The 26,263-nt window shown below is 38.0% G+C and overlaps 1 protein-coding gene across 2 annotated transcripts; it reads right to left on the bottom strand.

Moving 5' to 3' along the window:
- Positions 1 to 4,504: 4,504 nt before the first annotated feature.
- On the bottom strand, positions 4,505 to 24,333 carry LOC126974396 (esterase AGAP003155). Of its 2 annotated transcripts, XM_050821876.1 has the most exons (6): positions 23,826 to 24,330; positions 23,005 to 23,103; positions 21,893 to 22,090; positions 17,858 to 17,998; positions 14,235 to 14,432; positions 4,505 to 4,624 (listed from the first exon to the last, which is right to left on the bottom strand). In XM_050821876.1, exons 1-5 carry the CDS (start codon positions 24,037 to 24,039, stop codon positions 14,275 to 14,277), a joined length of 810 nt encoding a protein of 269 aa, XP_050677833.1. In that variant the 5' UTR covers positions 24,040 to 24,330; the 3' UTR covers positions 4,505 to 4,624; positions 14,235 to 14,274. The 2 variants fall into 2 exon arrangements, with proteins under 2 accessions (XP_050677833.1, XP_050677834.1); XM_050821877.1 differs by lacking the exon at positions 23,005 to 23,103 and having other exon boundaries at positions 23,826 to 24,333.
- Between the last annotated feature and the right edge of the window lie 1,930 nt (positions 24,334 to 26,263).

Genomic DNA, 26,263 nt, shown 5'->3' with positions numbered 1-26,263 from the left:
TTAACTGCAATAAGCGTATGCCGAAAGATTCGTTCTGAAAAGAACATTTTATTTTATATACCGTAATATTAGCTCTTATACGAACCATTTCATAATCATAGACATCATTTCATAATCATCAAGTCATAGAATCATGCAGATCACCAGTAGTCACCTCATCGAAGTACATGCATCGTCACGTTCTTTCGAAGACCACAGATATACTCACGTGATCAGTCATATGCTCCGCGTTACACAACCTCACAGCAAGGCCGAGCGTACTCGACTGAAGCGTCGCGGCGTCCATCACTATTCATTCAATTTTAATCAATGAGCGACAGAGTGGGTGCTAAATGCTCATTGACATCGGATGATCGAGGTTCGACGCGAGTTTACACAAGCGCGCGCTCACTGGGCGGTTTACTGCGATAGCATTAGTTTTAGAGCGAGATAGAACACATAATATTATTCTCAATTCTTATTGAAAGAAACGTTTAACTATTGGTCAAAATGTAAGCTTTAGTATTGGTGTGTATTTTCTAAACTTGTAAATATTTTTTAAGTAACAATTGTAATTGGTTAACTAGTTTTAAGGATTTTGTATATGTTTATATCATGTAACTGAAGTAAAATATATCATCTTCCACATATTCCTCATAGTTTTCATACTACTCAAGCAGTTGTTTTACTTAATCTCCAAACGCTAGTCTCCAAAAATGCATTGACGATCAGGATTCTTGAAAGACCCAATAATTATGAGCGGCACTACACCTTACCTTGAGACATAAGATGTTAAGAATCGTTTGTCCACTAATATCACTAGCTACCGGTACCAGTAGTACTTTCAGTAATTTCATACCGTAAAACAGTAATGCTGACACATTACTGCTTCACGGCAGAAATAGGCGCCGAAATTGACAAAAAGGTTCTTACATACAATGTCATACTGAAACCAATCTAGTCCTATGGAATGGAACTATGTTCTTATATGAGTGTACAACCCTTTGTATATGCAATTTTTTGCCCTTTCACAACTAAAGAGATTCACTAAATCCTAAAACAAGTCAACGAAGTAATTTAGAACTGCAGCCCCAGAAACAAGTCACTCCTTCAAAAACACCCAAATCATCTTGCTGGACAGTTAATTATACCTGAAACAACTTGTCGTCTGAAAAAGCGACGTGATATATTTGTCTAGCTAGCAGCCAGCACAGAACAGTTTAAAGAGATTACGTATTCTGTGGCAGCCAGCAATAGAATGAGCTGACTACATATACGAAAGAGTAGACTCCATAGGGAGTATCAGCACTCTACATGTCATATCTCATCTGCTTATAGTCCTCAAGACTAAAAATAGACCGAAAATAAGAAATTAGGTCTTATTTTGTGCTTCTTTTTCACTTACGTTATTTTTACCATATTGAAAGGAGTGTCGGAATGTTGGCTGCGATTTAGCTGTACTTAACTGAAAACACAAATAGTGACTTATTTTGTGGCCATATTTCTCTTGCGATTTTTATACACACGATACCAGCAATATCAATGAATAACTATACTAAATTTCAAAATATTAATATTTACTGAAGTAGTCATGTAAAGGATGGATTAAAATGGATTAACTGCCCATATTTAGAGTAAATGCATATGGCTGTGTTGGTATTATAGAAGGGATGTTCAACCTGAGAGAAAAGGCAAGGCGAGTGCAAGACCGAACAAGCCATAAAAGTTTTTCAAGAAGGGGCAACTAGAGATACAAAATCACTCCCAACTTCTAGAAGGCACCTGTGATGGCACGTATATGGATTCTTAAATATATACCTAGGTACGGCACCAAAACTTAAGAGAATAAGAGCCTTGAGTCTTGACGTCATTATAACAAGCCAGGACTGTTTATAGAAACCATTATATGGCCAGAGGATGCATGGGGTACCTGTTGTTAAGTGATCACCAGCGTTTTCATTCTCCTGCAATATTAGAGGAATGACAGCTGCGTTGCCGGCCGAGTACTATTTTTTTCGTTCTCGAAAGACCGCCCAAAGAAGCTCATTCCATCCTCTTTGTAGAAGAACGCCACATACCAAGCGTGTTGTGAGCAGATTAAAGGCAAAAATCAGGTCCAATAGCTCTTTGGAAAACAGCCCGTGAAAAATGCGGTAAAAGACACACAATAAAGCCACGTCTCTACGCAGCGCCATGAGATCTAGTCGTTCACAAAACACAGCATACCTGACACTTCCTGCAGCTCTACGTTGTACGCAGTCAAATGTTTCTATCTTATACTGGGGTAGACCAAATTCAAAAACACTTTATTCATGTAGGTCACAGAAATGAAACTTATGAATGTCAAAAAAAAATATAAAAATATTGTTTCTTATTGACTTTACCGCTACTTCGTAAAGGGTTGAGCTAATGAGAAGTAGCAAGAAACTCATTGCCACTCTTTTAAGTCAAGATTTACAATTTAGTTGTTTTACAAATCATTTCAATTACAATGTATGCAAAGTGACGCAACAAAAATACTCAAATGTCAAAAACTTAAAGGCTTACATGAGTAAGTCAAAAAAAGAAAAAAAAAGTAAATTAATACTTTTTAAACACAAGAGTTATTGAGTATAGTAGATGCATCAATCCACACATACCGTAAATAAATAGAGGCATTATGTGAGCATTTCATAAAATATATAATAACTTTTAACTTTAAAGGACCACCACAGATACGGGAGCAATACATGAAATGAGCTTTACAGTGTGCTAGAATGTGGGCCAGCTTAGTTTTGCCATGCTGTATATGCGATCCCAATTTCATCGCAGCCAATTTGACTTTACCTTATAGATGATCGCGAAATTGGCAATCACTCGATGGGATAAGTGAAATGTTGTCGAAGATTTCGTTTTACCCCACTGCGCGACCTTTTCAAAAGAGGGGACTCTATAGAAGATAAAAGTTTATTCCGGCACTGATCAACGATTTTCGACGACAGAACTACATGGCCCGAATGTACAGGATCTTGAATACGAGGCGACCAACATATGGTTTTCAGGTTCGCCTAATATAATATGCCATCCAATAAGTCGTTGATCAACTGGTAAACCAATAGCTGGCGGTTCTGTTTTGAAAAGAGCAACCTTAGGGTTTCTTGCTCGTTCTTCTCTTAGGGAATCTGCCTTCCAAATGAAAAATGACATATTTCAGGTGTAATGTCACCTCGCCCCAAGTGTAGAATGTAATAGTTATTTATGCAACTTTTGTGTAATAAGGGGTATTAAAACACGAATGTGGATTATAGTGTCACATGAGTGTTCTAATACCTAATTATCAACAGTTGCATACAAGACTTTATCTACACCTATAATATGAATCCTCTATAAAAGATTCTGAATAGCTTACTGCTAACATTAAAAAAGCCAGTCCTAATAACCATAATATCATTCAAAGTAGTGTTATGAAAACGGATGATATAATAATATACTGAATTTCATTACAACACTCGTTTGGATGATGTAATGGTTATTAGGACATTGGGTGTTTAAATGTTGGCAATAAGCTAACTATTTTAGATTCTTCAATATTATTTAAATTTTAAGGCATGGGTGTAGATAAAAAATAATAGTGCCGTCTAGCTAGGGACGACTGAAAGAAGCACAGCTTTAAGATCGGCATAAAACAGCATGGTACAAAACTAAATATTAATTTCACTAAGCGACCCGATGCTCTCGTTTTTCGTGTGTTTAGGTTACCGAGTGGGTTTTAAAACGATGATGTTTTTTACAGTACCTACCTATCTAATACAAGATTAATACTAGTATGAGGCTCCTTTGCTTCGGATGCCGGCTAGATTATGGGTACCACAACGGCGCCGTAGCTAGTGAAATTACTGGGCAAATGAAACTTAACAACTTGTCTCAAGGTGACGAGCACAGTTGTAGTGCCGCTCAGAATGTTCGAGTTTTTCAATAGTCCATATAATGAGCGGCACTGCATTGTAATGGGCAGGGCGTATCAATTACCATCAGCTGAAGGTCCAGCTCGTCTCATCCCTTATTTTCATAAAAAATAATAATAATATTAAGAAATATGACTACTCTATATATCGTGTGATGGTCCTAAATCTGACGCTCTCGTGTAACGCTCGAATCTGATGCTTAACTGGTTTAGAGAGCCCACGCAGGAAGCTTTCTAGGCGTCCGTATAAAAACTTCACTTCAAAAGAACGCATCAATTTGCTGACTTGTTGTGCCAGAAACAGCATGTCGCTAGTGTTATACGGCGTGGGCGTTGGATAGGCACTATACTCCTTACTAAGCCATGGTCGGACGTCGCGAGAGAGGCCTGGTAACTACCGGGTTGTATAGTCAACAGGATATCCATTAAAAACGGCATGTGGCTATCCACTTTTGAGAGCCACATACAGACAACTCAGTCAACTGGTAAATGAATGTCTGTAAAGTCTCCCTACCCCTCAAGAGACAGGTGTGATTATATGATGGCAATATGAATAAGAAATTTATAAATAAAACAACAACAGTATTTCGAACTAATTTATGTTACTCTCATTTTACTCCAGTTATTGATCCAGTGGCAAAAAAAAAAGGTAAGTTTTATGTTTCACCTCAAAGCTGAAAAACTTATTGTATTCAATAATATCTGAAAAAAAGCGAAAACCCCAATAAATGGTATAGTTTTGGAAGTAGCATATTCACCAATGGATTAGAAAACACAGCATTTTGAACAATGATAATCATATACACAAATAATAATATAATAATTTATACCATGTTAACAGGTCCCGTCAGGCCATATATCAGATATCATATTTAATCATAAAAAATAGTATCCAAATCATAAATATATGTCAGTGACCTCGGATACCAGTGAACACCGGGCGGTAGACGGACTAATAAAATAAAATTACTGTATGCCCTTAGCGTGTACAACGGATGAGTGTGCAAGATGACATATGTTTAATTTTTGTTGCTATATGGCAATATAAAAAAAATATGACATGTTTTTGACTTTTCCTACTAACAAAAAAATTATAACTCCATGGTTCCAGAGCCCAACACAGGGTTCGGTTATATACCTACAAAGCAACAAATAGCTGATATTTTTACGAAACCATTAAATAAAACCTCCCATAATTATTTTGTACATAAATTAGGATTGGAATAGAGTTAAGTTTGCATTTTGTATTTTTAGTTTGTTAGTTTTGTTAATACAAATCATTGTATTGTTAGTTCTTACTCATTCATTGTAATGTTTTTGAAATTATTGTATGTTAGTTCTGTTAATATAAATCATTGGGGGGAGGTGTTAATTAACAATTATTTATATAATATTGTATTTTAATGGCAACACTGCTTTTGTTGGTTGTAAACACTGTGTCGGTTATGAAGGAAGGTTCAATAAGATGTTATACGTTCTCCATGTTGTTGTTTTGGTCATTAATAAAAAGCACGTTTTAATGTTCAAAGTTTGTATCTTTAATTATCCCCGTAATCCTTAACAAAACCCAAAAGTTTTGAGCGGCACTACAATTGCGCTCGTCAACTTGAGACATAAGATGTTAAGTCACATTTGCCCAGTCATTTCACTAGCTACGGCGCACTTCAGACCGAAATACGATAATGTTTACACATTACTGCTTCACAGTAGAAATAAGCGCCGTTGGGTACCACCCATAATCTAGCCGGCATTCTGTACAAAATGGGTTCTCCCACTGGATAACATGTTAACATTCCAATGTATAATATCCATAAATACACTAGCTGACCCGGCAAACGTTGTTTTGCCATATAAAGTATAATTCACGCGATAGTTTTATAAGTAATAAAATATTGCCTATATTATAGCCTGTACATCATTTTGTTCTATTGTCAATAGTTTTAGCAGCGCACGCAAAAATAGGTTTTCGATTTTACACCTTGTGTTACAAAATAGCAATTTTATTACGGATCCCTAATTTTGAAAAAAAACATAGCCTATAGCCTTCCTCGATAAATGGACTACCCAACACTGAAAGAATCATTCAAATCGGACCAGTAGTACCAGAGATTAGCGCGTTCAATCAAACAAACACTGCAGCTTTATAATATTATAGTATACATAACACAAATTTACTTACATTCTATTTTATGTTTAATAAAGTTGTATTTTACGTCCACATGTTTCATTCTTTTTTGATCAGGATTACATACAGAAAACATTGTACTTTTATTGTCTTCATATATGGTAGTGGTATCACAACTAACATCTAACTCATTTAATAATTTCCTAATCCAACAAGCCTCCAGAGCGGCTTCATTGAGGGAGTATAACTCTGCCTCAGTAGTGCTTAAAGTTACAGTGCTCTACTTTTTGCAACGCCAAATAACACTGTTATCAAATATTTTAAATATATAACCAGTTATAGATTTCCTATCTTTATCTACAGCAAAACTTGCATCAGCATATCCAACTAGCGGTTCGGAATTACAATTCTTATTATATTTTAAATTATAATTAATGGTACCCTTAACATACCTTAAAATCCTTTTCAAGCATTGCCATAAAATTTCTGATGGTCTAGATTGATATCTTGCTAAATATGAAACAGAAGCACACAAATCAGGTCTTGAGCCTACTACAGCATACATTAAAGAGCCTATACAAGCTCTGCATTTATGCTCTAAATCAACCGTACAATCATCAAGATTAACATTAACTTCCATGGGTGATTCACTAGCATTTGCTTCAGACATACCAAATTTTGTCAATATAGATTCTAAATACTCTTTCTGGTTAATATATAAACAGTCACTATCTTGAATAATATTAATACCCAGATATTTTAAATTTTTAGATCCTAGATCTTCCATTTAAAATTCTGTATATAAAATTTCTTTAACATTATTTATCCTTGAATTGTCCTCACCCAAAATTAATAAATCATCCACATACAACAAAATGTAAATACCATCCTTAAAATATAAACAATAATCACTTTCTGCTCTTTGAAACCCTTTACTTTTCATAAAATCATAAAATTTATTGTACCAAATTTTTGAAGATTTTTTAAGACGGTAAAGTGATTTTTTCAATTTCAAGACATAATTTTTATTTATATTTACACCAGGTGGGGGCTTTAAGTATACAACATCATCAATTTCACCATGAAGGAAAGCACCTTTAACATCCATTTGATGAATTAAATAGTTCCTTTGAACAGCTAATGATAAAAGAACTCTGAGAGTTTGTAATTTCAAAACGGGAGAATAAATTTCAGTAAAGCTACCTTCCTGTTGAAACCCCCTTGCAACTAATCTAGCTTTATATACATCACCCACCTTTTTTGTAAAAATCCATCTACAATCAATTAACTTAGCATCATTTGATTTTTCTACAACTTCCCAAGTCTTGTTATCCTCTAAAGATTTAATTTCTTCATTTACCGCTTCATACCACCTATCTTTATCGTCATAAGAATCTATATCATTATACTTTTCTGGGACATTAACATTAGAACAAGATAAAAATGATGCCATTAATACATCACCTAAATCTGAATCATCAGTGACAAATACTTGTAAATATTTTGGTTTAGTTTTCTTTCTTTTCTCCCTACAATTAACATTATCTGTATCCCTTCCCTCAGGTTAGGACGTCTTCCTTCCCACATTTCAAATGGTAACATTAAGGGAAGCAGTGGGACTACGATTAGTGACATATACTGCATATCTCAGGGCCTCGCCCCAAAGCTCTTTAGGAAGCTGTGAATCTAACAATAATGCACGCACCTTTTCAGTCAGAGTACGATTCATTCTTTCAGCTGCTCCGTTCATTTCGGGATTATATGCAGCAGTATACTGCAATACTATGCCCTTTTCATCACAAAAGAATTTAAAATTTCTAGAAATGTACTCACCACCATTATCTGACTTTAACTTCAATATACCATGACCAAAATGATTACTAGCATAATTATAATAAGTTATGGTCGTTAGGTGGCTATCAGTAGTGATATGGTGGTATTGATGGCGATTTAATAAAACTAATTCAATTCTAACACTATGACAGTTTAATATACTTTAACAATTCGCACACACATTAAGTAGACTGATACACATGAAGTTAAACCATTACAATATAGAAAGAAGGAGAAAACACAGTAATTAGAGGTACAGATATTACGACACGACAGTTGCAAAGTAGGTAAATCTTATAGACAAGCGACACGGGCTTCGCGGCGAATGATCAAGACACGACTGCTGTACCGGCGCAGGCGCGGGTCGTTGAACGATATTCGTTCTGCGCAGGCGCAATATTCACTGGTTACAAGCGGTGGATTTCCACTGCACAATACTGAATATTTTATGTGGGATTATTGTTAATATTAATCTGTATGTTTGTGTATAAGTGTGTTTTAATTAATATAGTTAAGTGTGAATATTAATGTTGTAGTTATTGTAGTGTAATACAATATATATTAAAGATAATAATAATTAGTAATAATAAATAGTAAATAGATAGTAATAACAGTTATGTGTTGTGTAAATGTATGTTGGTATAGTGTACGTGTTACTGTATGAGACCGTCACTACGGGCGATAATAATCTGGAAATCGGACTGTGCGGCCTGAACGAGTCCTTTTGATGTCACCCTGAGCTGGGGCACTCTGCTCTATAGGGTCAGGGTGAAGTACAGGGCTAGGCTGGTGGTTGTTGATAGGAGTGGGAATAGGAAGAGGTTCGTTAGAGGGGTTCATCAGTATATAGGCCGGTTTGAGTCGGTCTATGGATACCGTAACGCTCTTCCCTTTGACTTGTATTTTATAGGTCTTTTCACCCCGTTCCAGAACTTCATAAGGCCCGGTGTAAGGCGGCTGTAAAGCACCACGTACTGTGTCGTCTCTTAAAAATACATGACTACACGAAATAAGGTCTTTGTAGACGAAAATTTTGTCTTTACAGTGACGAGAAGCTGGAATCGGTGTTAACTTTGCTGTAAATTGGCGAAGACGAGAGGTGAAATCCGAAATATCCGTGCTGTTAAAAGAACCAGCCTGGAAAAATTCTCCAGGAAGGCGTAGTGGCTCACCATACACTAGTTCGGCAGAAGATGACTTAAGATCGTCTTTGAATGCACTCCTTATCCCAAGCAGGACTAAAGGTAATGTGTCTACCCAATTACAATCAGCGTGACACATTATAGCTGCTTTGAGTTGGCGGTGGAATCTTTCGACTAGCCCGTTACAGGCTGGGTGATACGCGGTTGTTCTGCGATGCTTGAATCCGATCATTTTTCCAAGATATTGGAAAAGTGACGATTCAAACTGTCGACCACGATCAGTGAAAATCAGTAGGACATCGAAACCTGGATATCCACGATATTAATGCCTTCCCAACCGTTTCAGCGGTAATATCCACCATAGGTGTTACGTCAGGCCAGCGAGTGAAACGATCCACCGCTGTTAGGCAGTACCGATACCCCTGTGAAATGGGCAGAGGGCCTATGATGTCGACATGCACAAAAGCAAATCGAGCGCGGGGAAGATCAAAATTGCCCAATGGAGAAGTAACGTGGCGATGCACCTTTGCCCGTTGACATAGCACACATTGACGAGACCATTCACGACAGTCTTTGCGTACTCCAGGCCAAACGAATCGCTCGGAAACAAGTTTAGCCGTTGCGATAGCGCCTGGATGGCTGAGACTATGAAGACTAACGAAAATTTGACTCCGCAAGTCTTTAGTGACAAAGGGCCTAGGCGTTGTGGTGCTGATGTCACAATAAATCTCCATGTGAGAGTTTGGAAGCTTCAACTTTTTCAGATGTAGTGAAGAATCTTTCAAAAGTTGAGTCAATTCCACGTCTGACTCTTGCGATGAGGCCAAAACATTTAAATCTACTGGCATCTGTAGTTCTTCGACACGCGACAGTGGGTCAGCGACGACATTGTCTTTACCTGATATGTGTCTGATATCGGTCGTAAACTGTGAGATGTAGTCGAGGTGACGATATTGCCTTGGTGAGCAGTTAGCTTTCCTTTCATTGAAAGCGTAACTGAGCGGCTTATGGTCAGTAAACACTGTGAAATGCCTTGCCTCTAGCATATGACGAAAGTATTTAATGCTGTCATATATAGCTAATAGCTCCCGGTCATATGGCGAGTACTTTTGTTGAGAAGGACTCAGCTTTCTCGAAAAGAATGCGAGAGGTTCCCATATGTTATTTTTGTATTGTTGCAACACTGCACCCATCGCCAGGTCGGAAGCATCTGTTACAAGAGCAAGATCCGCCTGACAGTCGGGGTGCGCTAGCAATGCTGCATTGGCCAGACTTTGCTTGCACTCATTGAAAGCTAATAGAGCTTCTCCTGTAATGTCGACAGAATGCGAATTTTTGACGTTGCCAGTAAGTAAAGCGTTTAAAGGGGCTTGTATGGCAGCTGACTTGGGTAAAAATCTTCTATAGAAGTTGAGCATCCCTAAAAATCGCCTGAGTTGTCTGACTGTCGCAGGTATGGGGAAGTCTATTATAGCCTGAACCTTAGAATCTAACGGCTTAATGCCAGATGCAGATATTCGATAACCTAAAAACGTTACCTCTGGTGCACCGAAGACGCATTTTGACGTGTTGACGAGGACGCCGTATTCCTTCATGCGGTTGAAAAGCTGATGAAGGTGGGCTTCGTGCTCGGCTTCGCTCCTTGAAAAGACTAAGTAATCATCAAGGAAACAGTAGCAAAAGTCGAGGCCTCTCGTCATTTCATCAACAAACCTTTGGAAAGTTTGACCAGCATTCCTTAGACCAAAGGTCATAAAGGGAAATTCATACAAGCCAAAGGGAGTAGTGATCGCGGTTTTCGGTATATCCTCCTTAAAAACGGGAATCTGATTATAGGCCTTCATTAAGTCAATTGTCGAGAAGACAGTACATCCAGAAATAGCGTGGGTGAAGTCATGGATGTGCTTAATAGGATAACGGTCAGGTATGGTCCGTGAATTAAGCATCCTATAATCACCACAAGGTCGCCAGCCGTTTTCCTTCTTGGGTGCAAGGTGTAAGGGAGAAGACCAGGGACTATCAGAGGGACGCGCTGTACCATTGCTAAGCATGAGTTCAAACTCCTGCTTGGCGATTTTAAGTTTATCCAGTGCCAGTCTGCGAGGGGTACATGAAATAGGAGGGCCGGGTGTGGTCCTAATGTGGTGTACCGTATTGTGCTTTGGAGACGCAGGCGTACCTGCGGGACGTGTGATTTCCGGATACTTACTCAAAATAGCGTGAAAGCGCGTGTCGCCTGTTGGAACCTTAACAGAAAATACATTATTATTAGCAATACAAGCATTTGCTGACAAGGTTGTAGTATTGTCTAGTAAGCGTTGATGTCGGCAATCTACTATTAAATTATAAAAACCAAGAAAATGAACGCCTATAATTGGCTTGGTTACATTAGCTACAATAAATCTCCATGGAAAATTGCGCCGTAAGCCTAGATTTAAGTTGAGCTCAATAAAACCAAATGTATCTATAACAGACCCGTTGGCCGCGGTGAGCTCGAAGTTACTTTTGGCTCGACGTTCACGAAGCGCAGAGAGAGGGTAGACACAAAGATCACGTCGGGGTCACCAGTTATGGTCGTTAGGTGGCTATCAGTAGTGATATGGTGGTATTGATGGCGATTTAATAAAACTAATTCAATTCTAACACTATGACAGTTTAATATACTTTAACAATTCGCACACACATTAAGTAGACTGATACACATGAAGTTAAACCATTACAATATAGAAAGAAGGAGAAAACACAGTAATTAGAGGTACAGATAGTACGACACGACAGTTGCAAAGTAGGTAAATCTTATAGACAAGCGACACGGGCTTCGCGGCGAATGATCAAGACACGACTGCTGTACCGGCGCAGGCGCGGGTCGTTGAACGATATTCGTTCTGCGCAGGCGCAATATTCACCGGTTACAAGCGGTGGATTTCCACTGCACAATACTGAATATTTTATGTGGGATTATTGTTAATATTAATCTGTATGTTTGTGTATAAGTGTGTTTTAATTAATATAGTTAAGTGTGAATATTAATGTTGTAGTTATTGTAGTGTAATACAATATATATTATAGATAATAATAATTAGTAATAATAAATAGTAAATAGATAGTAATAACAGTTATGTGTTGTGTAAATGTATGTTGGTATAGTGTACGTGTTACTGTATGTATCGGCCACAAATTCTTGAAATATTCAAAAACTTCGGACTTGTCTCTTAATAAGTAAACTGCGGTGAAGTGGGTAAAATCGTCTATGAAAGTAACAAAATGTTTATACCCGTCCCACGTAGAAGGGCTAACAGAACAAGCATCGGTATGTACTAGTTCTAAGGGTTTCCTAGCCTTATAAATTTTCCCATTAAAAGGAAGGCGTGTAAGCTTAGAAAGTATGCATGGGTTCACAATGCTTATTTTCTAAATTTTTTTCTTTCAAATCAGTTAAACCATCAACCATATTTTTATTTACTTAAGTTTTCAAACTACTATAGCTTAAGTGAGAAAATCGTATGTGCCAAATTTCTACTGAATTATCATTGGTGTCTGATTTTGCACCATAATAACAATCATTAAATATTACTTGAAATTCTACAAAATAAAGGGACCCTAGTCTATGCCCAACCATAAACAATTCTTTGGTTTGTGAGAAAACTTTAACTTCCCCTTTATTGAAGATGATCTTTAAACCATGCTTTTCCATTTTAGAAACAGATAATAAATTTTTTCTTAATTGTGGTACATAATACACATCATTTAATATAATATCAACTTTAAAATCACTTAAATAACATTTTATTGTCCCTACATCAACAGCTTCTAAATCAACGCCATTTTTGGCAGCTGAAATTTTAATTGGCTTATCCAGTTTACAATAATTAAAGAATAAATTAATGTCATTTACATGATGAAATGCCTGAGTCAACAACCCATTTAAAACTATTCTTATTCTGCTGTTCGGTGTCAGGGCTAAGGGACATAAAACTTACAGATTTGTTACCTTCAGTATTTTCAGTGCCTGTAAGAAATGACTTTCCTCTACCTCTCCCCTGGGTCTGATGACGAGTTGCCTTACTGTCGTCACGGCTTCCGTTGTACATCCAGTCGCCACGTCACGGCCGTGGCCGTGAAGTCTCCAGTCGCCAGTCCTGTGTCGTGCCTGCTGAGTGCTCCTACACTGGAATTTTTGTGTCCGGGACGTCCACATCCATAACACAAGAAGATTGAAGAGTCAAGGGATTTGATCGCTCCTCTGTTTCGTTTTTCCTCTTCCCCAAGCAGTCTGTTTTTCACGAAGTCCATTTTCAATTCCTCCACAGTTTCCAAAGCCGTGATAATGCCTTCATAAGATTTCAGCATGGATAGGAGTAAATAGTTAACCTTTTCTTCCTCCGAGAGCTCACTGCCAGCATCCCCGAGTTGTGCAAATAGCTTTTCCATGTTAATAAAATGTTCCATTAAAGTTTTCCGTTCGTCGGATTTCATATCGGACAACTCTCTTCTTATAAATAATTTAGATCGTGTACCTTTCTTCTTAAAGCTGTCTTCCATGCTTTTAATCATTTGGTAAGCAGATCTGTCCTTTAAGTATTCGAGGTGACTGTCGGCGGTTGCCGCTATTATAATAGCCTGGGCTTTAGCTTCCAGTTGCAATTGCTTGTTATCCGTAGATTTACTGAAATCATCCTTTTCGTTCGCCCCTATTGCTCCATTATCCCGCAGGATACTTTTCAATCGACACTCCAAAGCGTTGTAAATTTCCCCCGCGAAAGGGACAATTTTATATTTTTCTTTTGACATTTTCTGTCCTTTAACACTTATTAATCCACTATAAAACCGATGGCCGTACTGGGCCCATAACCCCGTTAAGGATTAAGGGAATAATTAAAGATACAAACTTTGAACATTAAAACGTGCTTTTTATTAATGACCAAAACAACGACATGGAGAACGTATAACATCATAATGAACCTTCCTTCATAACCGACACAGTGTTTACAACCAACAAAAGCAGTGTTGCCATTAAAATACAATATTATATAAATCATTGTTAATTAACAGGTTTTTCATTAATCCTGAGCGGCACTGCATTGTAATGGGTAGGGCTTATCAATTACCATCAGCTGAACGTATAGCTTGTCTTGTCCCTTATTTTCATAAAAAAATCACCAAATGTTAATGAAAATTAAAATTTTTGTACATTTTGCTATAGATTACTTACCTAGTATTAATCTTATATAACTTATAAAATATATTTTTCATTATTTCGATGATGGTGTTCCATAAATAGCCTTATGTCTGTCGTCAAGATAGTCTAAATATGCAATCCTTATTGATCCTGAACAAGGCACAAAGTGGCCACCAGCATGCTCTACTATAGCTGGATTGGGAAACAGGTTTATCAAAGCTTCACACATTTCTGTAAAAAAAAAAGAAAGTTATATGCCAAAATTAGGGTTGATGTTTTCATAAAGTCTCATAGAGTCCCTTACTAAAGAAGCTTTTTTTAATACCAAGAATGTTGTAAAAACGCATGAATAGTGGTTGTCATTTGCATTGTGCACATGCATTATCGAAATTAAGCACAGTATAAGAAAAAAGCATCTTCTTTTAGATTAAGATTTTATAGCCACATCTGAATTACAGAATACCATTTATTAAATCGAATATATAAAATTCTCGTGTCATGGTGTTAAACATTGAACTTCTCCGAAACGGCTTAACCGATTCTCATGAAATTTTGAGTGCATATTGGGTAGGTCTGAGAATCGGACAACATCTATTTTTCATCCCCCTAAATTTTAAGGGTGATCCACACGAAATATATTTTTTTTTAAATTCGTTTGATTATGGGTCAGCATTAAAAAATACATACAACTTCAAATTTTCACCCATCTACGATCAACAGTTACTTTTGTATCGCGATTTTAATATCGGCAATACAAAGTTTGCTGTGTCAGCTAGTAATGTATAAATAAATTCTTTATTGCCATACAAAACATTACAAACATAAAATTAATCATTAGGCTACGCGATAAAACAATAGGCAAAAGGAAAAGGCTCAGCTTCATCTGACATGGAATCATGGATTTATGTTTCCATGCAACACTGTTAGCTATCTCCTCCTCCCTAAGGTGTTGATTGGGAGTGGATGTATTATGGCTCCCCGATTACCTACTTAAGCTATCTTTTTTATAAAATGTAATATTAAAAAAGTGTTCTTATTCAATAGTTAAATCAAAAGTATTTGAAAACTGGTGACGAAACATTTTGGAATTAATCATTCAACCGCATTTTAAGAATAATAAGCTCTGCAGCATTTATAGAAGTTCAACAAGCATTTGATAGAACTTGGGACGGAGGACTATAGTAATCAAAATTCTACTGCCACATCTTTTACTATGGAATACTGAATTGACAGTTTTCCAGGGAAAGGAAAATTTCAGCACATCAAATTCAGACAAAATTCAAGTTGGAGTACCCCAAGGCTCTGTTTTAGAACCATAGCTGCACAAAATCTTCACATAAGACCTCCCAGAGTTTCAGGTATCAACATTTACAGTATTATATTTTTATTAAATTGAACCTTGTCCAATTTAACCCCCAGAGGACTCAAGTTTGGGTGTTTACCGCTAAAAAAAACCCATTTGTCGTATCACCGCTCTTCGACAACACTTAGTAAAAAGTAAAGCCTCGCCTAGTATCGGAATACTGGGTCTCGAAATCTCCAGCGATTGCCAATTTCGAGGCCATCTGAAGGGCAAAGCCAAATTGGCTTCGAAATTGAAAGTCAAGTCATTAATAGAGCACGGCAATACTTCAAGCCGGCCCACTTTCTAGCGCTCTACAAAGCGCAGGTCCGGCCAGACACGTAGTATTGCTGTCATCTCTGGTCTGACGCACCCCAGTATTAGCTCGATCCATTTGACCGCGTGCAACGTAGAGCAGCTCGAATTGTCGGGGACCCTGTGCTCTGTGAACGGCTGGATCACTTGGCGTTGCGTAAAGATGTCGCTTCATTGTGTGTCTTCTACCGCATTTATCACGAGGAGTGTTCCGAAGATCTGTTTAACCTGATTCACAAGACACAAGTTAGGATGTCATCCCCACCATCTGAATGTGTGGCGGTCCTCCACAGTGCGGTTTTCAAGGAGCTTTCTTCCTCGTACTACAAAGCTGTGGAATGAGCTTCCTTGTGCGGTGTTTTCGGGACGATACGACATGGGTACCTACAAAAAAAGCGCGTACACCTTTCTTAAAGGCCGCCAACGCCTCCTGTTGCAAGAGATTGTGGGCGGCGGTGATCACTTAACAACAGGTGACCCGTACGCTCGTTTATCCTCCTATTACATAAAAAAGTAGATGACATAGTACCGGACATAATGCTCATTGAAGTAGAAACGGCAATCATCATAATCATCACGCATCACAAAAGAAGGACAAAGCTCCTGGTTCAGACATCATTACAAATGAATTTCTTATAGATAATAATGATATCATAGCTCCTAAAAGACCTAGCAACGAAAGAAATAGAAAGATCTATTCGAAGTGCATGGAAAAGTGTCTGGAGTTTGAAAGACATATTCAAATGCAATGAATAGATGCATGATGGGGAAAAGGAACGGACAAACTTTCACATAGAATAAAAACATTAATCATAAAATAGATATATCACCATTAAGAAACCTCAATGGAAGTGGGCTGGGCATACAATCAGAAGATAAGCAAAATGGAGTAAACCTTTAATGCATTGGTACACAGGTCACATGAAAAGGAAAAGGGGCAGACCTTTCCAAAGATGAGTAGACCAAACGAGAACTGTGACAGGTAGCACTGGACTAGAACTGCTGGGGTAAGAAATTTACGGAGGAAAGTAAAAAATCGGAGAAGGCCTTTGCCAACAATAGGCAAACAGACAAGGTTGTTGAAGGAGTTTAAATTTTATTTCAACATAAATATTCTAGGTTAAGTAAAACACATTGTAAAACTTGTCTGGCGTTGGACTTAGTATCCCGTAGCACGAATTAGGAGGTAAGAAATATTGTAATTGATAGAGATTTAGTTCGCGATTATAATAATACCACTCTTATTACAAGGTAATGCACGGTTTTAAGAAAATAACGAAAAAACCTAAAACGGGTAAATCACGTAAATAAAACTGTAGATGAGCGCTGTCCTGGTGCCGGGAGGCTTAAAACTTGTACAATGTAGAATGATACGTAAAATATAGACTAGACGCCTTCATCAACTATGATTTTTGAAATAAAAAGGCCCAGAATTGTAAAGCCAGTAAGAAAAACAAAAATTATTTTTCTTGTTTTGTTCTGTGTTTTATTTAGGTGTGTTTAGACTTTAGCGGTTGTAATTTTTTCGTTATTTTCTTGAAAACTGTGCATTACCTTGTTACAAGATTAGTAGCACTATAATCGTGGACCAAAGCTTTATCACCTATAATTTATAAAAATTGGTTAGGTTAGGATTCGAGGCGTTTCCCTTTCTTTCCTCCCCATTAAAATGTCCCAATCCTTAAAAATGTCATACCTTGAGGTTAGGTTAAATTACTTATAATCCTTCTTTCTCTGGAACCATGTAATAAGAGTAGCATTACAATCGTGGACTAAAGCTCTATCAATTACAATACTTTTACATCATAATTCGTGCTACGGGATACTAAGGGATACTAATCATACTGGCATTTTTACTCCATAAAGAGCTTCAGGGACGACCATCATTATTTGACTCGCATTGATATTCGCATGTTTAGGGGACTACTAGTCCCCTAAACATGCGAATATCACCCAAGTTCACAACCACTATGATATAGAAAATATGATTAAGGATTACCTTTTGGCACTATTGAGTCAGCATTACCAAACACATGTAAAGAGGGTAAATTTATACCTTCATCATAAAAACCTTTGTGTACTAAACTTCCAGATCGAAAGCCAGATATACATATTACAAATTTAAATGAAAATGATAAATCTGGAACAATAACAAAAAATTGTGAGAATAACAAATAATATTGTCACTTACAAAAATTATCTTGTTGTATATATATACAACAAGATAATTTTTGTAAACCTGTGTGTGTTTACCTATATAGGTAAAGTCTGTTCTGTGAGTACAAGACTATATAATTTATTAACCAAAATTTTTGATCGATGAGGGAGTCGAACCCGCGACCTTTTGTGTTCCGTGCAAGTAGTCTTCTACTGAGCCAACCGTTCGAGTCACGCATTGTTGATAAATCTTGTATATGTCTTGTTCAACTCTCAGGTTGTGGCTTCATCTACAGGAGCTACTACTATTACACTTGATAAACTGCCTTTTGTTAGTAAATTTTATTTGTATAATTAATCCCAGAAGTGAGGGTTATCACTTTAAAAAAAAACAAATTGTATACTTAATAGAATATACATATAAAGTTTGATATACATACATATAATATGATTTTTTTTTATATAAGAGGGGGCAAACAGGCAAGAGTCTTACGGGATGGGGAGAGGTAAGGAAACTGCATCCGCAACAACAGGGTGTCAAGAAAAGTGTTGCCGGCCTTTAAGGTTGGAGAATGCTTTTTTCTTGAAGGCCCCTAAGTCGTATCTGTTCGAGAAAACTGCAGCTTGTAATTGATTCCACAAAATGGCTGTGCGAGGTAATAAATACCGAACAAAACGCGCGGTTGCGGAATGCCAGACGTCTACGTGATGCGGATGGTACGTTGCACGTAATGTCCGGTGGTGGAATTCGGCCGCTGTAATCAACCCGAACAGCTCCTCTGAGCACTCCCCGTGATAAATGCGGTAGAAGATGCAGAGAGAACCCACATCTCTACGCAATGCTAAAGAATCAAGCCGATCGGAGATGACTTGATCGTTGATGATTCGAGCCGCTCTTCGTTGTATGTGGTCAAATGGAAGAAGCTGGTACTGGGGAGCACCCGCCCAGAGGTGAGAAGAGTACTCCACGTGAGGCCGAATTTACGCCTTATAAAGTTGCAGGCGGTGGCTTTTAGTGAAGTACTGTCTCGCCTGAGTACTGGTGTACTCAGGCGAGACAGTACTTCAAAGGCCAAACTGGCCTCTAAATAGCTTGGTAGCTATTTAGAGGCCAGTTTGGCCTTCTCCTCCAAGTGACCACGGAACTGAACGTCGCTCGATATATCGACGCCAAGTATGCCAATACAGGCTGTGGCAATTACGACAAAGGGAGACTTTTTAGTGGTGAACGCACAAACTTGTGTCTTCTTGGGGTTGAATTGGACTAAATTTTGTCGGCCCCATTCCGAGACTTTGCAAAGCATACTCTAGATTTCAGACACAATTTTGTTCCGGTTGTCGTCGACGCTATCCCGGGACATGTGGGCAAGGCCGGTGTAGGAAGCATACCCTGTGCTGTCGTCTGCATAGCAATGAATACTGCTGATTTGCAGCATATCATTGATATGCAGAAGAAACAGTGTAGGGGATAGCACGCAGCCTTGCGGGACACCAGCGTTTATGAGTTTTAAGTCGGAGCATGCACCGTTGATAACAACCTTGATGCTCCGATCGGCCAAAAACCTAGCGACCCATTTGCAACTTCTCGGGAAGCCCATAGGATGGCAGTTTCGCTATAAACGCTTTATGCCACACCCGATCGAAGGCCTTCGCTATGTCCAAACTCACTGCCAACTCTTCTCCCTTCGACTCAACTGCTTGCGCCCATTTATGGGTGAGGTATGCAAGAACATACACAGCTGAGCGACCCTGACGGAAACCGTACTGGCAGTCGCTGATCAGCTGGTGCCCCTCTAGGTATCTCAAGAGCTGGCGGTTGATGATCGACTCCATTACTTTGGAGAAAATGGAGGTAATGGCAATGGGGCGGTAGCTGGACGGATCCGAGCATACACCTTTCTTAGGAATCGGGTGCACTAAAGCCGCCTTCCATAATTTCGGGACTACGCCTGATGAGTAGGAGAGCGAGAAAAGACGAGTAAGGACCGGCACCAGTTCCGGAGCACATGTCCGTAGCACTATCGGGGGAATGCCATCGGGCCCGCTGGATTTGTCAATGTCCAAGGTGAGAAGCGCCTTAAGCACAGCGCCGCGGAATATGCGGTGGTGGTGCACCTTGGTCATCCAGGGTCGAGTTGGACGCGAAGAGGGAGCCCAGGAGATTAGCTTTCTCTTTCGCGTCATGGGCAAGCGAGTCATCATCCCTGTGCAGTGGCGGAATTACTAGCTGACAGAATTTTCCTTGGACAGCCTTGGCGAGCGACCAGAACGCACGAGTTCCCTAGGGAAGGCGTCCAAGTCTCTTGCCAATTCTGCCAATGTGCTTCGACTTCGAGCCAGCAATAACTCTATTAAAGGACCTGGAGGCATGATTGAAGTGGTTTTTAAGTTCACTGGAATTCACATCCTTAGATACCATCGCATTGACCCAAGCCCGATAGCACTCCTGCTTTCGGCGAGAGGCCATTTTGTAGGAGCGGTCAAACCATGGTTGGGACCTGCCACCAATAGGCACAGAGGAGGATGGAATGAAAAGTTCCATACGTTGCAGTACCACATCAGCAACAGCGTCAGCAGCGGCATCTGGATCACTCAGCGAAAAACAGATCTGCCCCCACGGGTAGGATACAAAATAAATTGCGCATCTTATCCCACCCTGCTGACCTATAGTGCCACACGCGGCGACAGCCTAAGAAGCGCGGCCGTGTTAGGCGCGTGATCGGCACGGTGCTCAACGGAAACTAGGCTCGGTGGGCGTTAAAATCGCCAAGAAACACAATCTCTGCAGTGGGATCTGCTCCAACACGGAATCTGTAGCCATTTGGATGTGTTCGAGGAGCCGGTCAGTCTCTGCCTTATCGCTATGGGACCTATACAGGCATGTGTAGATTCATGGATGGTCGTCGCAGTCTACACGCCAGATGATGGATAGGTCCTGTCCTTCACGAAAACTCAGGCGTCGACAACAGACATCCTGCCTGACGTAAACGCACACGCCAGCTCGCGGTATAAAGGAGTGTTCCAGATTATACCCTGGGTATGCCAGAGAGGATATCTGTGTCTCGGTTAAAAAGAGCAGGCCCGGCTTCGCCATCTCCAGGTAAAAGTGGATGGCATTTAAATTTGAGCAAAGACCCCTGATCTTGTAAAAGTCCACAGCAAATGTGGAGGAGGGTGGTTTGAGCCTCTTGCTCTGTTTGCCCGGGCCAGCACAGGTTTGCCCCCTCCAGAATATGTGGGGCAGCCCGGTCATCCACTATTAGGTACAGGCCCTAAATGTCACTGATACTCAGGGACGGATTCTCCAGGAGTACATAGCCTGGTATTGTCCTGGAGTAGTCTATTTTTTGTCCGAGCTGCCATTTGTATCTGGAGGGCTCTGGATACCCCACATACCAGATGAAACCTATTTCACACCTTTGAGTGGGGGGAGTGGTATTTATCTGGGTGTGCCGGCCAAATTTGGTTGTTTCAGTGAGGACCCAACATGGCACTACCACTCTAAAAACCCTAATGTGGAAACAAACATCCATATTCATTAAATAAATGTTTGCACCTACGGGGATTCAAACCCGAAACCTCTAGCTCAGAAGGTAGAATCTATAACCATTATGCCATGTGTCTAAAAAATGTGAGACTAATGTCCTAATAAAGGCACATTACAAAGAGTTTTGGATCAGCCAACAGCCCAACAACCTAGTGCACTTGCAGAAGTCAACAGACAACATAATTAATACTTTATCTTACAAAGTTATTTCCATTAAATTGTTTAATTTTCTTAAGAAGTTTATGAGAAAGGTATTTATATACCTTACAATACTTTTTCAAAAAATATATAATTTAATACTAAGTATGTAATACTATATAAAATGCTCACATCCTTTCTGTTGCATTGCAGCTAATAAACCTACAAGGCAAGCTCCCTGTGAAAATCCCATTAAGCCATCAAATGGCCCATGTTCCTTCACAGTATCCTCAATCAAACGTAAAGTCTCCTCAAATCCTATTGCAGGTCCACCCAAGCATTTTCCACTGAAGGTGTTATCTTCTGAATTAAACCACCATGACCTCTCATCTACAACAAAATAAATCCAAATAATCATGTCATTTAAACTAGTGGGAGGCTCTATTGCTCAGGATGCCAGCTAGATTATGGGTACCACAATGGCACCATTTTATGCCATGTAATGTGTATGCATTATGCGGTGATCACTTAAAAACAGGTGACCCGTACACTCGTTTGTCCTCCTATTACATAAAAAAAAAACAAAAATTGTGTTTCCATCTTAAGAGTGTCATAGCTAGTGAAATGACTGGGCAAATGAGGGCAATTAGTCTCAAGGTGATAAGTGCAAGTTGTAGTGCCACTCAGAATTATTGGGTTTTTCAAGAATCCTGAGTGGCACTGCATTATAATGAGCAGGGTGTATCAATTACCATCAGCTGAATATCCTGCTCATCTTGTCCTTTATTGACATTAAAAAAGATACATTAACAATAAAAATTAATTTTTTTTTGTATAGAAGAATTCACCTACATATGGTTATTAGTACTTCTGTTGTGTCTATTTGTATAATATGTTTAGGATATATCAACATCAAGAATGCCAATACAGTCTGTGGCAATTAGAGGAGTGATCTCGAATCGAGGGGATACAACAAAGGGAGACTTTTTAGTGGTGAACACACAAACTTGTGTCTTCTTGGGGTTGAATTGGACTAAATTTTGTCGGCCCCATTCCAAGACTTTGCAAAGCATAGTCTAGATTTCAGGCACAAGTTTGTGCCGGTTGTCGTCGACGCTATCCCGGGACATGTTGGCAAGGCCGGTGTAGGAAGCATACCCTGTGCTGTCGTCTGCATAGCAATGAAAACTGCTGATTTAAAGCATATCATTGATATGCAGAAGAAACAGTGTAGGGGATAGCATGCCTTGCGGGACACCAGCGTTTATGGGTTTTAAGTCAGAGCATGCACCATTGATAACAACCTTGATGCTCTAAAGTCTCCTCAAATCCTTTTGCAGGTCCACCCAAGCATTTTCCACTGAAGGTGTTATCTTCTGAATCAACACACGATGACCTCTCATCTACAACAAAATAAATCCAAATAATCATGTCATTTAAACTAGTGGGAGGCTCTATTGCTCATGATGCCAGCTAGATTATGGGTACCACAATAGCACCATTTTATGCCATGTAGCAGTAATGTGTATGCATTATTTTGTTTCCATCTTAAGAGTGTCATAGCTTGTGAAATGACTGGGCAAATGAGGGCAATTAGTCTCAAAGTGATAAGTGCAAGTTGTAGTGCCACTCAGAATTATTGGGTTTTTCAAGAATCCTGAGTGGCACTGCATTGAAATGAGCAGGGTGTATCAATTACCATCAGCTGAATGTCCTGCTTGTCTTGTCCTGTATTGACATTAAAAAAGATACATTAATAATGAAAATTATGAAACATTTTAATTTTTTTCTGATAGAAGAATTCACCTACATATGACATATGAGATGGTAGACAGCATGTCCAGGACACTAGTCTGCCTATAGGTGGATAAAAAATCAACCTTGACTTGACTTACTTGATCCTTTTTAATTAGGATGATACATTATTGAGATTTTGGCACCAAATAGAATAGAAGCTTATAACAACACTGGCTATTATGTGAATGGTTATTAGTACTTCTGTTGTATCTATTTGTATAATATGTTTACTTCTTTAATTAATTATAAATTCAATACTTATCAATGTGAAAAAGTACAAATGTATATTTGATTTGAATGATTCAATTAACAGATAATCAGTTTATACCTTCATCAGAAGAATCATCATCCTCACGTGCCACTTGGTGGGGCGCTGATAAGAATATTAACTGGGAAGATCTAACTAGGGTTCTGCGAATTGCTCCTATTTTAGCCTTATATGACTTAGCGTTCTGCCGGTAGCCATGAAATACTAATATTTTCATCTTTGGTCTTCTATGCTTTTTGTTTTCCGGAGCTAGGTTTGACTTATCCTCTGACATTATGAGTTTTCTACTCACAAAGAAACGTATTTCAAATCGTGAACCCTCTTACAGGTTATAGATATAAATGTTTGGTAATTGGTAAAACTTTACAACAAATTCCAATTAATCAACAAAGTACATTATTATCACCAAAGAGAATTTAACACAGAACACGATTACTGAATTCAAACACTATGTTCAAGTAGTAATAGTCTAGCTGATCAGGATGCTGCAGTTTTATTGTCTGTTTCGAAAATATGTGGAAATCAATTACAGACAGTCGCCAGGGGTGGGACAGACGCCTTTAAGTGACTTTTTCAGAAGACTGTAGTGCCATCTGTTAGTTGGCCCGAAAATGAAAGCTTTGGCAGCTGTCACTCGCTTTGAAACCTTTCAAGTTTCAACTTTTCTTTATTTGTGTAATTGTGTTACTGCCCACTGGTCATAAAGCTAGTGGCTACGCCTAGCGTTTGCACATGTATGTAGCTCTCGTGTTCCATTTTGCATATTTACACTACTAAAACTATCCTTTATGTTCTATGTTGTGACAAAGTTAGATAACTAACTCCACGCGCAATTTCAACATGGTAAAAATTGCAATACCTACATTAAAAAGTAGAGTTAGTTAGGTACTTAATTGCGTCAGAACATTAAAAATGAATTTTATAATTTCGAGGCCAATCTCCAGATGGCGCCAGCTTTCAAATAGACAGCTCATAATGCGAAGAGAGGGCTCATCAAACTTAACCCTCCAAAAATTTTCTATTTTTGAATTTTCAATATCGCATATCGTTAGTTCGTAGTTTGTTCTTAATTGTTCGCTATAAATAATTGTTTGTTCTTTTGTTGTTTATTTAAAAACAATTAATTAAAAACATACCCTTTAGTTAGCCCCCGCAATCAAAGTTATTAATATTTTTTTTCTCAAAATTAGTTTGTAAATACACATTGACGTTTGTTCTTTATTAAATTATGTTTGTTCTAACATTTAATTGCTTTTTTTTGTTTTATTAATAATTTTTAATTACCTTAATACAAATTTGCAAAAACTTGCATTGCGCATGCGTCGCCTTTGCGTTCAAGGCGGTCAAATTACTTGTCACATTTTTGTGAGATTGTGTTTGACTGTAAATATAAATATATTATTTATTATTATCTATATATATTATATAATGATTTTTATTGATGAAACTCTTCAGTGGTTTAACTGAATTTGGAGTATGTGAGAAAAAGTATAGTTTTTGTTTCCTTGGGAACACGTGGAATAAAAACTTTTAGGTTAGTTTTAATTTACTGTAAGTAAAACAAAAAAAATAATTTTCAATCAAATATAAATCAAATATTATCTTTACTATAATTGTATTAAAAGTGTGGAAACAACTTTATTCACTAGTAAATCAGTATATACCTTTACTTATGTTTAATTGTTTAAAAATCATAATAATAGTTCCACAATTCTTTGAACAACGATAATTAACACCTACGACAAGTTGAATTATAAAATTAATCATTATATATTACTTTTTTTTCAGTGGGAGATATTGATTGGAAACGATTCAGATTTTTATTTAAATAATAACGATGTTTCGATCGTTAACTACAATGTCATACATTAATCGACTAATTAATAATTAGCGACGTATAATTCTCACAAAAAATCATTATTGGTGGTTCATGTTTCAAAGTTAACCTCTTGGAAACTTTTGTTTATGTTGAATCGAACAAAAAATTTTATCAAATTTTTATTCATAAAAATCAATTTATTTAACAAGAAAAATCAATGTTTCTTGTAATTTCCCGCTAAGGAAATTGAAAAATACACTCAAAATATTGTTGATTGATAATAATTTATCCAAGAATTTTATATACAAGATTTGTATTAGTTAAAATTCATAATATTTATTTTTAGCTTATAAATCACAATAGTTTATAACGATATACTTGTAAAAATATATCCTGTAACTTCAATTTAATGTCTGTGCTTGTCATTATAATTTTCAAAATGACCGCGCTAAAAGTCTAAACGTAAAGTTGACGCATGCGCAGTGCACGTATTTAGAATACAAATATTCAAGTAATTAAAAATAATTAATTAATTAAAAAATAAACAATGTCAAATGGGAACAAACGTTTTTTTTTTTTTTTTCTTCTTTTGGCAATAGCGTTTACTTTTTGCCAATAACGTAAATTAAAAGATTGGGATACCAAGTTAAAAAAGGATACGGAACACGGGAAAGGATCA

This window comes from Leptidea sinapis, chromosome 32 (assembly GCF_905404315.1).
Source record: "Leptidea sinapis chromosome 32, ilLepSina1.1, whole genome shotgun sequence".
Lineage (NCBI taxonomy): Eukaryota > Metazoa > Arthropoda > Insecta > Lepidoptera > Pieridae > Leptidea > Leptidea sinapis.
The sequence above is the reverse complement of the archived record's forward strand: the minus strand, read 5'-3'. Positions and strand labels throughout refer to the sequence as shown.